Consider the following 15154-nt stretch of genomic DNA (forward strand, 5'->3'; position numbering starts at 1 on the left):
AAGAAGGGAAGCAAAATGGAATGCAGTAACTACAGAGGAATCAGTTTGTTGAATGTAACATACAAGGTGCTGGCCATCATTATCCTCAGAAAATTGCAACCATTCACAGAGAACAACATACAGGAGCACCGAGCTTGCTTTCAACCAAACCGACCAACAATAGATCACATTTTCACACTAAGACACTGTTTGAAAAACACTGGGATTATGATAAAGATATCTACAGCCTGTTCGTCGATTTTCACCATGCATATGACAGCATCAACAGGAATAGCCTATACAACGCAATGCGTGACTTCAGAATCCCTGAGAAGCTAGTGAGAATAGTGCAAGCTTGTATGGAAGGGTCAAAGGCAGCAGTACATTTCTGAGGAGCCACATCAGAAACATTCGAGATTGAGACAGGCATCAGGCAACAGGATGCTTTCTCAACTGTTCTGTTCAATGTCATCTTAGAGAAAGTAACAAAAGAGTGTAGGCAACAGGAGTGGGCTGGAGTAGAGATGGATGCTAACTTCAATTGTCTTGCATATGCAGATGACATATTACTACTAAGTGAATCAAAGCACGAGTTGAAAGAAATGTACCAGAAAATGGACAATTATGCACAGAAGGTAGAGCTCAAAGTGAATCGAGACAAAGAAGAGTTCATGCAATTAGGAATAAGACAAGAACAGGAAGAATTTCATGAGATAGATGGCAAGAAGTTCAAGAGAGTACCCCAGTTCAAATACTTCGGATCTTGGTTTACCATGGACAACAACATAAAAATAGACATCAAGGAAAGAATAGCAGTGGGAATGAAATGCATGCATTCCTTCAGAGACGCTTGGCTCTAAATCGATCTCAGTGAACACTAAGATGAAAATTTACAAAACAGTGATATGCCCAACAGTAATGTACGGTTCAGAAATGTGGAGCATAACTAAGCGAGAAAGGGAGAAACTATTAATATTTGAAAGAAGAGTAATTAGGAAGATATGGGGACCAGTTTTAGATAATGGATAATTGCGGAGAAGGAAAAACGAGGAAATCTACCTCCTAATGCAACAACCAACTATCCTACAGAAGATGAAGAGCAAAAGAATACAATGGGTGGGCCATGTAGCTTGTATGCCAGATGGAAGACAGGCGAAGATGGCACTAGTGGGGAAACCAAGCACCAAACGTCCCATTGGACGACCAAGGCAGCGCTGGATGGACGATCTGGCGAAGGACCTAGGAGCCATGTGAATTGAAGACACCTGGAAGAACCGGGAACAAAACAGGAAGGAATGGAGGCAGTTTGTGGAAGCAGAGTGAGGTCTGCAGGGCCTGTGATTGCTAAATATCTATCTATCTTTTTGTTGTGCCTATCTGCGACTCAGCATCTCCACTATATGGTGAGTGTCAACTTTGCTTTTCATAATATTGTTACATTCCATCCTGGATTTTCCACTGTTTGATATTTCACTCTGTGTTATCTTGTGAATTACTTTTCTGGATCAGTGCAGCTACAATCAATGAAGTGTTAGTTTTGTAAAAATCAGCAACATGAACATTACTTTGAACTGATAACCAAATACAGTGAGGTCCTTAAGGATCTTGTAATTCTTACTCACACATTCCAATACCTCCTTAAAATTATTCAAGGACAGACTAAAAGTCAGTTTACAATTATTTGCAATCTCCATGACCACTATGCAAGTAACAAGAGTAATTTTGTTGTGGATTACCCATCCTTTTCTAGAATAGAGAGTGGAGTACTCTTATCTAGCTGCAAAACATCTTATGGTTTCTTATTGATTCAATGATCAAAATTAGGAATTTTCCAAAATTCAAAAGCTATGTTATTGGTTATATGTGAGTACTTCATACTGCTTTGCTTTAATTTACATGGACCACAACTTTCTATTATGTATCTCAATTGGCTTCATTACTTTCATTCACGAAACATCTAAGACCAAGAACATTATCAGTATGGAGACTCTAATACCGTATTTACTCGAATCTAAGCCACACTTTTTTTCCGGTTTTTGTAATCCAAAAAACCGCCTGCGGCTTAGAATCGAGTGCAAAGTAAGCGGAAGTTCTGAAAAATGTTGGTAGGTGCCGCCACAACTAACTTCTGCCGTCTAATATATGTAGCGCTACACAGGCATGCTTTGCAAGCACAAAGATAAATACTGGCGCCAAAACCTCTGCGTCAGTAAATAAATTAAAAAAAGGTGGAAGACGAGCTTTTTTCTCCGCTCCGAGTTTCGACCACTGCATTTTCATACATTATCCAACGAAGTAAATACAAATTCCGTATTGTTCTTCTTCGAATGTAACAGCATTTCAATGGGCTACGAAAATCCGACTGGCAAGACTGGGATGTTTGTCAATATGGCCAACTCTACGTTCTGAATTTTTTCCTACCTGTGAGAAGAGATGGTTGCTAATAGGAACTTTTATGAATTGTGAATCACATGCAGTATTCTCTTCACCATAAGATTAATACGAATATAAACATTTTGCCATGTATTCTTTCGTGTTTGCTGCTATGTCATTTAAATCTTGTCTGCCTAATAAACTACGAAACTAGTGTGAGACAACAGCAAACGCGGAAGAATATACATACCATGTCATGTTTATATTCGTATTATTCTTATGCCTAATAGTGATACAGTCAGAAATGAAGCACGGCACTTGACTAGATTTTTAAATCTAAGATGACTAATTTCTGTGCAGAATGTAATGTACTAAAGAGGCGTCTGCAAAGATTTTCAAACGGAGAAAAATTTTCGCTAAACTCTCGTTCAGAACATCATCTGTCATACGCAGTCTATTATTTGGTTCTTGTTGATCATTATCAAAGAAAGCAGCAGTGTAACTAACAACAAATAGTCTCTTGCTATTGTTTCGCTAATGTGACGATTCTTCTCTCTCTCTCTCTCTCTCTCTCTCTCTCTCTCTCTCTCTCTCTCTCTCTCTCTTGCGGCGGTAGCGCGCACACAAAAGCAAACCATGCCGCGAGCGGCGATAGGCCGTAAACACTCATTATCAGAATGCAATAAACAATGCAGGACACAGTACAGTAATGCATTTTCAGCTTAGAGTGACGTAAACACCTATAACAAAGAGAACGGCACTTATCAGATCAAAGATAAATAAGCAATCAATTCAAACCAGACGAAGCGCGTGAAAAAGGAAGGGTACCTGTATAAATGAGGACGGAGCGCCTGACGCATAGCAATGGCTACCTGGTAAAGCTTAACTGCTAAGCTTACGACTCAAACCAAACTACTGTAGCTGTATCGTCATTCATTCGACCTAAATTGTGTCTCATATTACAATGGACCAACTTTGTTTCGATTTGGAGGTGTGTGTGATGATGTTTGGTTTGTGGGGCGCTCAACTGCGTGGTTATCAGCGCCCGTACAATTTCCCAACCTTTTGCTCAGTCCAATTTCGCCACTTTCTTGGATGATGATGAAATGATGAGGACAACACATACACTGAGTCATCTCGAGGCAGGTGAAAATCCCTGACCCCGCCGGGAATCGAACCCGGGACCCCGTGCTCGGGAAGCGAGAACGCTACCGCGAGACCACGAGCGGCGGACACTATTTGGAGGTGCGGCATAAAACTTTTCTCTCCCCTTGAATTTCGAGTCTCAAATTTCAGGTGCGGCTTAGATTCGGGAAAATTTTTTTCCTTGATTTCAGGTCTCATTTTTCAGGTGCGGCTTAGATTCGAGTGCGGCTTGGATTCGAGTAAATACGGTAATATGGGTTCCAGATAATGGCAGAATTATCTGAAAATTGCAATTAGTTGCACAGGTATCAGGTAACTATCACATGAGGCAGTACCATTGTTAGTTACTTCCTTGTTACACAAATCAAGTTTGCGATAAACATTATTCCTTAATTTTCAAACTGACCTATGAAACACAAACAAGCAATAAAGCAAAGATAATCCATCGTTCCCCAAGCCTATGTATTAACTTTTTCACATTTTGATGCTGAAGTAGAACACCTCTATGAATACTAATAACACTTTTAAATCACAATAAGTGTTACTAGAAGACAGTACCATGGGGTTTTAATGCAAAAAGGGACATAAATTACAGTACATTTCTTCAGTGAGAAACTTAGCATACGAAAGCAGAAATGGTACAAGCCATACACTAGAAGGATCTGATGAGGAGAAAACCATGATTTGTTTAATAGATTATTGGAGTACAAAAATAAATAAATAAATAAATAGAGGGAAGACCAGGTTGGAACATCAACAATATTAGGCAAACAATAGATTGAACTCACCATGAAGATGATATGTCAAGTTGCAGACAGACACAACAAACAGACTGTTAAACATTTAGCTCTCAGCCAAAGCCTTCTGTAGAAAAGAAAACACACTCATTCACACAAGAAAGCACACCTCACACACACGACCACTATTTCTGGCAGCTCTGACTGGAATGCAACTTTCACACTGCACAAAAGCAGCAATTTGGAATGGGGCAGGTAAGGAGGAGTAATGGCAGGGAGGGGTGGGGGGGAGTGCTGTCAGGTGGAGCAGACAGGGATTGGATGGCAGCACGATGCAACTGCCAGGTGCAACTTAGGAAGTTGGGGGCCAGTAAACTGGGGAGGGGGGAGGTGCAAAATTGGGAGCAGAGAAGGGGAGGAGCAACCACCAGCAGTACATGCAATTCAAAGGACAACATCCGTTCCACACAAAAATACGCCTCCCACACAACCTGACCACCTGGGGACAGTGTATGTGTAGTGGCAAGAACACTCTTGCTCACTACGCTGAAGATCTCACCAGGGCCTTCACAGACAGGCACTATACCCTGGACCTAGTCTGCAAACAAGTTCCTCCACACACCCCCAGGAACCAGCTACGTAGGAGTCCCCCTCCATCTGATTCTGAGAATTTTTCAAATTCTGATGTATAAGTAGTTTCTTGCACATATTACAGACTAATAAAAAATATCACAATATATAAAGACAACATAATCACAAATTTAAGAACTTTAACATCCATAAAATAGTTGTAAAAACTTAATAAGGAGTTTTGAAATCAGGGTAAAAATCTCATACAAAGGACAGAAGACTGGCTCAGCCTAATTTTGGTGTACACTTCAAAACCTTTAGTCACTTCATATATCTGCCTTTGAGTACAATCTGAATATTCTTCACCTGTTCAAAAAAGAGAAATTTAATGAATTTGTTAGTAGAAATGTGCACTGCAAAAAAAGTTAGCAAGTTCCATTCTTAACGAACAATATGAATTTCATCATAAAACAAATTGTAAACTGTTTTGAGATTTATTTGAATAATGTTGCTTTCTGGAAATTTGCTCTATTATCTATATATATAATAGTTACACTGCCCTAATGTTACTTGTAATATTACATTACATTCATATACGCTGAAAGGCATAATCAGTCTTAAATGATGATGATATATGTAATTTTTTCATGTATTTTGGATTATACACATCATGATTAAGAACCAGTTACCTGGAAACAGAAAGTAAGCTATTGCTGTGATGGTGTTCCTGGTACAAGCCATCACATGAGGCAATACTGTTATGTAGAAAGAATTTATATTCTGTCCATTCACATTTTTAATATTAGATCTGTAGAATTGTGGGTTTCAGCCTGCCATTTGACCTTGTCTATCTTTAAGTTACTCTGCTCTTGTGTTTAATTTAATGTTTGAATTATTTGTGCTTTTGTGGGTATTTCCTGTAGAGCCCACAAATGATACCGAGTGTGTTTTGTCTAGGCATGTAACTCTTTTGTGGTGGTCATGATTAATTATGTAAGGTACAACCATATTAAAAACTGCAACTACTAGTTTTACTAACCTTCAGATCTATTTTAATTATCAGAATTGTGGTTTTTTTATCTAAGCAAAAAGTTAACTAACAAACATTATTCAACAATAACTTACAAAATGAATATACCAATAGTGAACAAAATATACACGTAGCTTGAATGTGGGAGACTAGCTATACTGAGCTCACCAATCTTCACAGAAACAGACCAAGACTAGCAGCGTTTTGGCTGCTCATGTGCTTATCATGTGAAACTACATTTTTGGACTTCTCATAGAACAATTGTGGTGGAGTAAGGTAACAGAGTTCTTGCAGCACTACCAATGTTTTCCAATTTTATATCTGAAAAGTTATTTGTCTTATTTCAATTATTGTGATCCCACTAAAGTGACAATGTTATTATTATTATTATTATTATTATTATTATTACTGTAGTCCATCTGATTGTGCCTAAACTATTGAAACAGATACTGCCAGTGTAAAGAACATGTGACTGGGACTGATTAATAAAAACGAATATATATTGCATCAACAGTCACCAAAGCTCTAACCTTTCAATGGTAAACACAAGTATTTACATAATGTATCCAGAGGAGGACATATGCAATACTGGAACAACGGTAAAACTGTATTTGCAAGACAGGAGACAATCAAGACAAAAAATTATACACTTCTCAGTATTGTACAAGATATTCACTAAAATTATCGCCAATCACAGGAACACCGGGTTTTAATAAAGTGAAGAAATGGGCTGGCTTTAAATATGAATAAAGCACAACGAAACTTTTGTAACTTGTTAACAAAAGTACGGAATGCAGAAATGACATCGTTCAGGAGTAAATGATTTTGAGAAAGTTTCTGAATATTTTTCAATAAAATCTGCATAAATTGCCTATCAGTAATGATGTACTGATTCAGCCAATCTTATTATACAATAGAATACACATGTCAGTGCTACAGGATGCATTAAGACTTTAACAAGATACTGAGAAGTTCACATCTGGAAGATGAACCTGGCAAGTAGATACCATATCATAAAAACTATGCTCAGTCATCCTAAACAAAGTTATCGTGTTCTTAAAGTGGGAAATTGATGAAGTAATAGATATTAATGGAATGTATCTCGAGCACCTTTGATTTGTGGATGATACTGTATGAGGCACGTCCTTAATGTAAGTTTCCCACTTGTCCTAGCGATAGCAAACCATACGTTGCACAAAGTGACCATGTGTCTGTGACAGAATAATGGCACGGCATGGAACATGCACTAACAAAACTTCCCAAGGTCTCACAGCAGAGACTGAAAATGGAGGCTCTTTTTCTACTTCCCACTGTAAATGAAGCGCAGTCAGTTTTCGAATGCAAAGAATATGGCACCACTTGAAATTCATCATTAACTGAGCCACGTCTATGGGCCTATTGTCATAAGCAAGCAGATGGTACATTGCTGGTGTAGAGACTTTGCAGCAGGCTGCCAAAATGTTCATCACGAGGAGTATAGTGGAAGGCCATCCATTACTACAGGTGAGCTTGTCTGCGAACACTCAGTTCCCACAGATGTGCCGCTCCTTGTCACACAAAATTGTCATGGAGCACCTGCCATTGCAGAAACTGTGAGCCACGTGGGTGTCGAAGAAACTGAGTCCAGAACACAAAGCAAAGTGTATGGGAGCAGTTTCGACTTTTCTGCCATGGTAAAATGATGACGATGGGTAAAATGACAATGGTGACAACATTCTTGGCCATACCATCAATTGACAAGACATGGGTTGCATAATACAATAATTCAGAATCCAGACAGCAGTTAATGTGTTACTGCCACTGTGGCTCTACCTGCAAGATAAAACACAAGCCGACTATGATGTTGTGGGAGCTACTTTTTGACAGCTGCTTTTTTTCCTCATTAAATTCCTGACCAGGGGTGAGACAGTGAATTCCGAGTGTTATTGTGAAACGATGTGGCACTTGTGATGAGCCATTCAGAACAAGTTGTGAAGGATTCTTAGTGTCTGTATTGTCTTGTTAAATGACAATGCTCGGCCACACAGCGCTTTATCAACAACAACGCTCCTACTAATTTTTGGCTGGGAGGTGTTTGATCATCCACTCTACAGGCTGGACCTCACTCCCAATTATTTACATTTGGTCTGGAGCCTCAAGAAATTCTCGTCTAATCAGAGTCAGTATTTTCAAGCTCACCAAGAAGTAGATATGGTTGTTGCAAAATGGTTCCAATCCCAGGTGGCACACTCCTATGACACCAGGACATAAAAGTTGGTCCCACAGTACAACAAATTTCTGAATTCAAGTGGTAAATATCTTGAATAACAGTTCAACACTTCCAGCAAATAGCAGTTCACAGCCCCAGGGAAACTTACTTTATTGATGCCCCTCATACCTTTACAATGACTGGAAGAACTTGATGTAGTACGTTTGATAGTCAATCTGAACTTCAATTACGAAAAAGACTCAAGTTGTATGTAATCTCAATACATCAAATAGAAAACAGTACCAATTAACAATGTAGTTGACAAGTCTTTGTTTTCAAATCAGCTGAAGATAATAAATGGATGAACAAAAAAAGAATGCAGTTTTCAAAACAAATTATATGCTGCAGGACGACCTGAAAAATTACTATGAACATGTATTACCACTATGTATTTACTTATGGTAGTAAGACATAATCTCTCAAAGTGAAAATCATTCAAAAACTGATTGTTGCACAGTGAGCAATGGAGAGATGCATTATCAGAATCACTTTAGAGACACACGAAAACAAATAAATGGGTCAGGATATGAACTAGATGGAAGATGTAGCTATTAAGGTAATGAACTTAAACAGAGTTGGGCAGGATATACACTCATCTGATTGGATGGCATGTGGACTGAAGAGATAAGGAAAGGAATGAGATGATGACTTAATGGAGGTTGGGTACATGCAGAACCAGCTTACATGCATATAGAAAAAGAGCATTATAATGGGAAAGTCCAGCGGAAGCCTTTATCCAGCAGTGCATGTCAAATGGCAATTGATGATTGAGATTGTCACTGTATATATAAAGGGATTACACAGAATTTTTAGCCCTTGGCTTGCACCACTTTCAAATTAACCAGCTGTCCGGCAACTGCATAGAAACAATTTCCAAAATCTGTTTTATAGTAGACAAACATGCAAAACAAAAATGGTTCAAATGGCTCTGAGCACTATGCGACTTAACTTCTGAGGTCATCAGTCGCCTAGAACTTAGAACTAATTAAACCTAACTAACCTAAGTACATCACACACATCCATGCCCAAGGCAAGATTCAAACCTGTGACCGTAGCGGTCAGTCGGTTCCAGATTGTAGCGCCTAGAACCGCACGGCCACTCTGGCCGGCTGCAAAACAAATCACAACATTGCCAACATAATGAGTATTTAAAAAAAAGTCAAGAGCACAGCAAACATAATGTTTTACTATCAGCAAGTGAGCACATGATCTCAATACTTGAGATGCACTCTGCACTCCTACCAAACATAGCTTGTGATATTGTCATAGTTCAGGTACTGCTTAAGTTATGAATGCAAAACAACATGTCACTGAACAAGTGCAAACAAGTTTCATCCATGTATTTTAGGCAGAATAACATACCATGTGAGCATAATTGTGTAATGCAATTCGATGTCCTTGTTTGCCAGTGAATCTATTTATCAATGCTGTAATGCCCCATGAAAACCGAAATTCCAGATCTTCATGAAAATCTGCACACAGGTTATCACAATTGAGCCGATACAGTATCTCAAAAGGTTCCCTACGGGGTAGGACACTTAATGATACTTGTTTTTTCTCTGGAGGAAGGAGCGATGACATTCTTTCTGTTAAAACAAGAAAAAGCAATTTACAATTTGTAACACATTATTAAATAACAGATTTTGAACATCTAACTACAGGAACTATTGGCTTCATGAAAATGCAATGAATAATACTCTGTAACATTGTACAACACAATATCAGAATTCTCAGCAATCAATTTTTATTCCAATTCCACAAGAAGGGATACACCAAGACAAGAAATAAGGTAGGAATCAGCAAATCACACTTAACCATAGAATACATTAAAGCACAGTCTAGCCGCTAAGCATACAATAGTCACATAAACATTAATATGGTTAAGGGACTGGTGCACCAGCTTGTATAAGGTGGTTTTGCACATGGCACAGCACTTGCTGTGCCATTTGTGCCTATGCGGGGCTACTTCTTTAGGCTGTCAATGGCGGTGCGTACTGTTTGATTACGTGCACTCACTCTATTGAGTTACAATACTCCTTTCCCCTGGGGAAAAGTTTTCACTCTGGAGATGTTCATATCTTCATCAGAAGATGCTGTCACAAGAGAATACAGTCTGAAATGCCTAAGGGTGTGGTCGGGCTTGGCGCCCACTCTCCCAGGAGACCATAAGGGAGCACTTGTAGTGGAGGCACAGCATCTATGTCCATATCCAGGCAGGCACACAGTGATGGAGGCGACAGAGAAGACAGCAACGACAGCGACGTTGGCAGCAGTGGCAACAGGGGCTGTGGAGATGGAGACAGCACAGCACTGACTACTCCACCCGGTGGTGGCAACACCCAGAACGAACACAACACAGAAGATGGAGGGGGTATGTATCACGCTTCGGGGTCCAGTGCAGATGGAAGGCGGCTGCAGGCCAGAGGGCTCTGCAGTGCATGTTCACTCAAGCATGGGGGGAGGTGGTCATAGTGTCGTTACACCAAGCCATCACAGCGGCGGCCTCAACAATGATGGATGACCACTGGTATCCACTTCAAGAGTGCTGGTCAAACCTTCTGGCAGGTGGCGGCTGGTCATCGGGTATGGGCCAGAGCAGATGGAGCAGTGTAGAAGGCCAGCAGCCGTGAAGACACTCCACCAGACTATGGTTGCCAACTAGAGTCAAACTATACGAACTCCTGAATCTATCAAGGGCTTTCTTGGGAGAAGACTGAGTGATATATTTTTTCACCCGAGTTTTAAATGTATGGACCAGTCACTCTGCCTCACCATTGGCCTGGGGATGAATGGTAGGAGCCATAATATGCTGATTGCAATTCTTTGTACAAAAATCTTCAAAATCTCAACACAAAAACTGTGGAGTGTGGTCCATCACAAGCATATACAGCAATCCTTCTAAAGAAAAAAATCTTTAAGAGGCACATGACCACTGCAGCCATGGATGTGGGTGGGCAATGAACCAGATAAGAAATTTTTGAGAAAGCATCAAATACTTGAAGCCAAAAAGAGTTAAAGGAACAGACCTGCAAAATCATGGTGAATATGCTCAGAGGCCTAGGGGAAAGAGAGGCCCATGGTGCCACCTAACGGGTGGCATGTTGCGGGCAGGCTGTCACAACATGCATGATCTCATTATCATCTGGCCAAAACAGTAGCACACCATCAAGAACAGACAGGAGGCAGGGGAGAGCATAATAATTACGCAAAGGATCTGACGCTCAGTGATTTATCCAGCAAGCTGTGGTGGACAACTTGAACAACCTTGACATAAGACAGGATCGGCCATGACAGCCACTGAAATCCAAGAACTGGTAATGGGACAATCATCTGCGGTTTTTTGGACTTTGACGTCTAAATGTAAACACAACAGTTCAGCCTGATCAAATGCTGGATCAGGGCTGATTGGCAATCGTGACAGAAGATTAGCAGTAGTGTGTTTTGCTGTGGGTCAGAAATGAATCTCTTAGTTATAGTGTGACAAAAACAGAGCCCAGCGTTGCAGACAATAAGCCTTTCTGTCTGGTAAAGATGCTGAAGAACTGAAAAGACAAAACAGAGGTTAATGATCAGTAATCAAATGAAACTTACAACCATACAGGAAAACGTAAAATTTTTTTGAGGGCATACACAATAGAAAGAGATTTTTTTTCTACACTCCTGGAAATGGAAAAAAGAACACATTGACACCGGTGTGTCAGACCCACCATACTTGCTCCGGACACTGCGAGAGGGCTGTACAAGCAATGAACACACGCACGGCACAGCAGACACACCAGGAACCGCGGTGTTGGCCGTCGAATGGCGCTAGCTGCGCAGCATTTGTGCACCGCCGCCGTCAGTGTCAGCCAGTTTGCCGTGGCATACAGAGCTCCATCGCAGTCTTTAACACTGGTAGCATGCCGCGACAGCGTGGACGTGAACCGTATGTTTAGTTGACGGACTTTGAGCGAGGGCGTATAGTGGGCATGCGGGAGGACGTACCACCGAATTGCTCAACACGTGGGGCGTGAGGTCTCCACAATACATCGATGTTGTCGCCAGTGGTCGGCGGAAGGTGCATGTGCCCATCGACCTGGGACCGGACCTCAGCGACGCACGGACGCATGCCAAGACCGTAGGATCCTACGCAGTGCCGTAGGGGACCGCACCGCCACTTCCCAGCAAATTAGGGACACTGTTGCTCCTGGGGTATCGGCGAGGACCATTCGCAACCGTCTCCATGAAGCTGGGCTACGGTCCCGCACACCGTTAGGCCGTCTTCCGCTCACGCCCCAACATCGCGCAGCCCGCCTCCAGTGGTGTCACGACAGGCGTGAATGGAGGGACGAATGGAGACGTGTCGTCTTCAGCGACGAGAGTCGCTTCTGCCTTGGTGCCAATGATGGTCGTATGCGTGTTTGGCGCCGTGCAGGTGAGCGCCACAATCAGGACTGCATACGACCGAGGCACACAGGGCCAACACCCGGCATCATGGTGTGGGGAGCAATCTCCTACACTGGCCGTACACCACTGGTGATCGTCGAGGGGACACTGAATAGTGCACGGTACATCCAAACCGTCATTGAACCCATCGTTCTACCATTCCTAGACCGGCAAGGGAACTTGCTGTTCCAACAGGACAATGCACGTCCGCATGTATCCCGTGCCACCCAACGTGCTCTAGAAGGTGTAAGTCAACTACCCTAGCCAGCAAGATCTCCGGATCTGTCCCCCATTGAGCATGTTTGGGACTGGATGAAGCGTCGTCTCACGCGGTCTGCACATCCAGCACGAACGCTGGTCCAACTGAGGCGCCAGGTGGAAATGGCATGGCAAGCCGTTCCACAGGACTACATCCAGCATCTCTACGATCGTCTCCATGGGAGAATAGCAGCCTGCATTGCTGCGAAAGGTGGATATACACTGTACTAGTGCCGACATTGTGCATGCTCTGTTGCCTGTGTCTATGTGCCTGTGGTTCTGTCAGTGTGATCATGTGATGTATCTGACCCAGGAATGTGTCAATAAAGTTTCCCCTTCGTGGGACAATGAATTCACGGTGTTCTTATTTCAATTTCCAGAAGTGTATCTGTGAATAGCACTGTTGTGCCTGATTCACAGTTTTGGAAGCATACACAATAGGGCATTTGGAACATTCTGTATATTTGTGCACAAGAACAGCCCCAAACCCATACTGGGTGGCATCAGTGGCCTAAAAAAGATGTTGGCCTGCTTGGAAGGTAACCAAGCAAAGTGCCGAGTGTAATTTTGACCTTAAAGGATAAAAGCCACTCGCAGGTGGCAGGAACATCTTCATGTAAGAGAACATGAAGTGGCTGGGCCAATGTGACTGCACCAATGAGAACTTTATGGTAGTAGAAAATCTTTCATAGAAAGGCCTGCAACTCTTTGATATTGGTAGGATGTGCAAAGCTCTAATGGCATTGACATGCTGGCATAAAGGCTTGACTGTGATGGATGACATATGATTGGAAAAATTGTGATTTGTCCAAATTACATTTCAAACTGACAGCACCATGAACAAGGTATGAAGTGTTAATCTGTTGAGGAACATGAGACCACAATATCAGACAAGTACTTAAAGCAGACAAGTACTTAAAGCACCCAACTTTAAAATCAAGACAGAACCAAATGCTGCTGTTACATATTTTGACAATTACCAATGCAGCACACATTCACTAGAGGAGACAGGTGTGATAACACACAGGATTTAAGTTGATCTAGTTCCAATTTGACTTGCTCCCTAAAGCTACCAGGACTGGGTGGGCATGAAAAGAAATGGGGCACGCCATCAGCTTCATCGTTATGTGAGCCTTTAACTTAATTGCACACCCTAGAGCTTCAGAAAACAGGGAAGAATGTTCTGAGTAGAGTGCATCCAGTTGTTGGTGCAGAATTTGATCCGATACCAAATGCATTTCATCTGAAATAGAAAATCCAAAAGGCTGGTGCAGAATTTTATCCAATACCAGATGCATTTCATCTGAAATAGAAAATCCAAAAGGTACCTAACCCAAATAAGTTCTCAGTATTGGCATCATCCACTACTAGAAAGGTCAAAGGCTGAACAACTGCTTTATACAGTACAGAAGCAGATAAGTGTCCCAAAAAGAGTATTTGCTGTTTATTGTAAATCACCAGATGTCGAGATACAGGGAACAATGCTAGACACCCAAGAGCAACACAGGTTTGAGAATTTAACACAGCCACTGCTGTGCCCGGGTCCACTTGAAGTTTTAACATCGCACATACTTCACACTGTAAAGCACATTCATGAACTTCTCAATGACAGGCCTGGGGTATTATAGCATCACCAACCATCAAATAGCATCCGAGTTCTGGTGGGCCTCAGTAACAAACTGGAAATGTCAGCTAAGCCCATGACGTTCTGCTGCCCATGCTCTGTACAACTTTTGCAGCCACTTTTAATAATGGTAAAACTCAATACAAGCAGTGGGAACTAGCCGACACAAAAGGAGAGGAGAAATCTATGAAAAGAGCCTTACACAAATTGGGGTCAGTGACTCCAGAAGCTTGAAAATGTTGCCGGAGGCATTTTTCATATGCTTCCCAATTTTTCACACAGTCATCATACACAAGAAACGGTGGGGTTGCATCAAACCTGGTGCGCCAAATTGTTTACTGCCCAGGAGAGTGTCTCTGTTGGTCGGTGAGAGCTTGCTGTTATTCACCAAAGCCTGCTACTGGTCAATGAGAGATCACTGTTGTTCAACAAGAGATTTAACAACTTCTTCTACTGACATGTTGGCTGTATGTTAAACCAAAGAAATGAAACGCACAACAGAATACTGCACTCATTGCAAAGTATGTTGTAATGTTGTTCACATACAATATCAGAAATCACCAACTAAGTTTTATTCTGCATCTATATGAAGAGATCCACAATAACACTATATGAATACAGAACAGTACAATGTCTCATAATTATAGAACACATCTGTAGGTGAGTATACAATAAGCAAATAAGTGTAAGTGGGGCCTAGGGCCTGGTGTGCTGGGCTTATACTGGGCTGCTGTGCATGAAGCAAAGTGATTGCTGCGACATCT

At 41.6% G+C, this 15154-nt stretch overlaps 1 protein-coding gene across 5 annotated transcripts in view; it reads right to left on the reverse strand.

The window, feature by feature from the left end:
- LOC126174928 (transmembrane GTPase Marf) overlaps positions 1-15154 on the reverse strand; it is a 236127-nt gene that overhangs the window by 21163 nt on the left and 199810 nt on the right. For all 5 annotated transcript variants that reach the window (XM_049921378.1, XM_049921377.1, XM_049921381.1 and 2 more), the window contains one exon: positions 9446-9669. In XM_049921378.1, the coding sequence (XP_049777335.1) occupies positions 9446-9669 (224 nt within the window). The remainder of the gene's footprint in view (positions 1-9445; positions 9670-15154) is intronic.

Source organism: Schistocerca cancellata, chromosome 3 (assembly GCF_023864275.1).
Source record: "Schistocerca cancellata isolate TAMUIC-IGC-003103 chromosome 3, iqSchCanc2.1, whole genome shotgun sequence".
NCBI classification, from domain to species: Eukaryota; Metazoa; Arthropoda; class Insecta; order Orthoptera; family Acrididae; genus Schistocerca; species Schistocerca cancellata.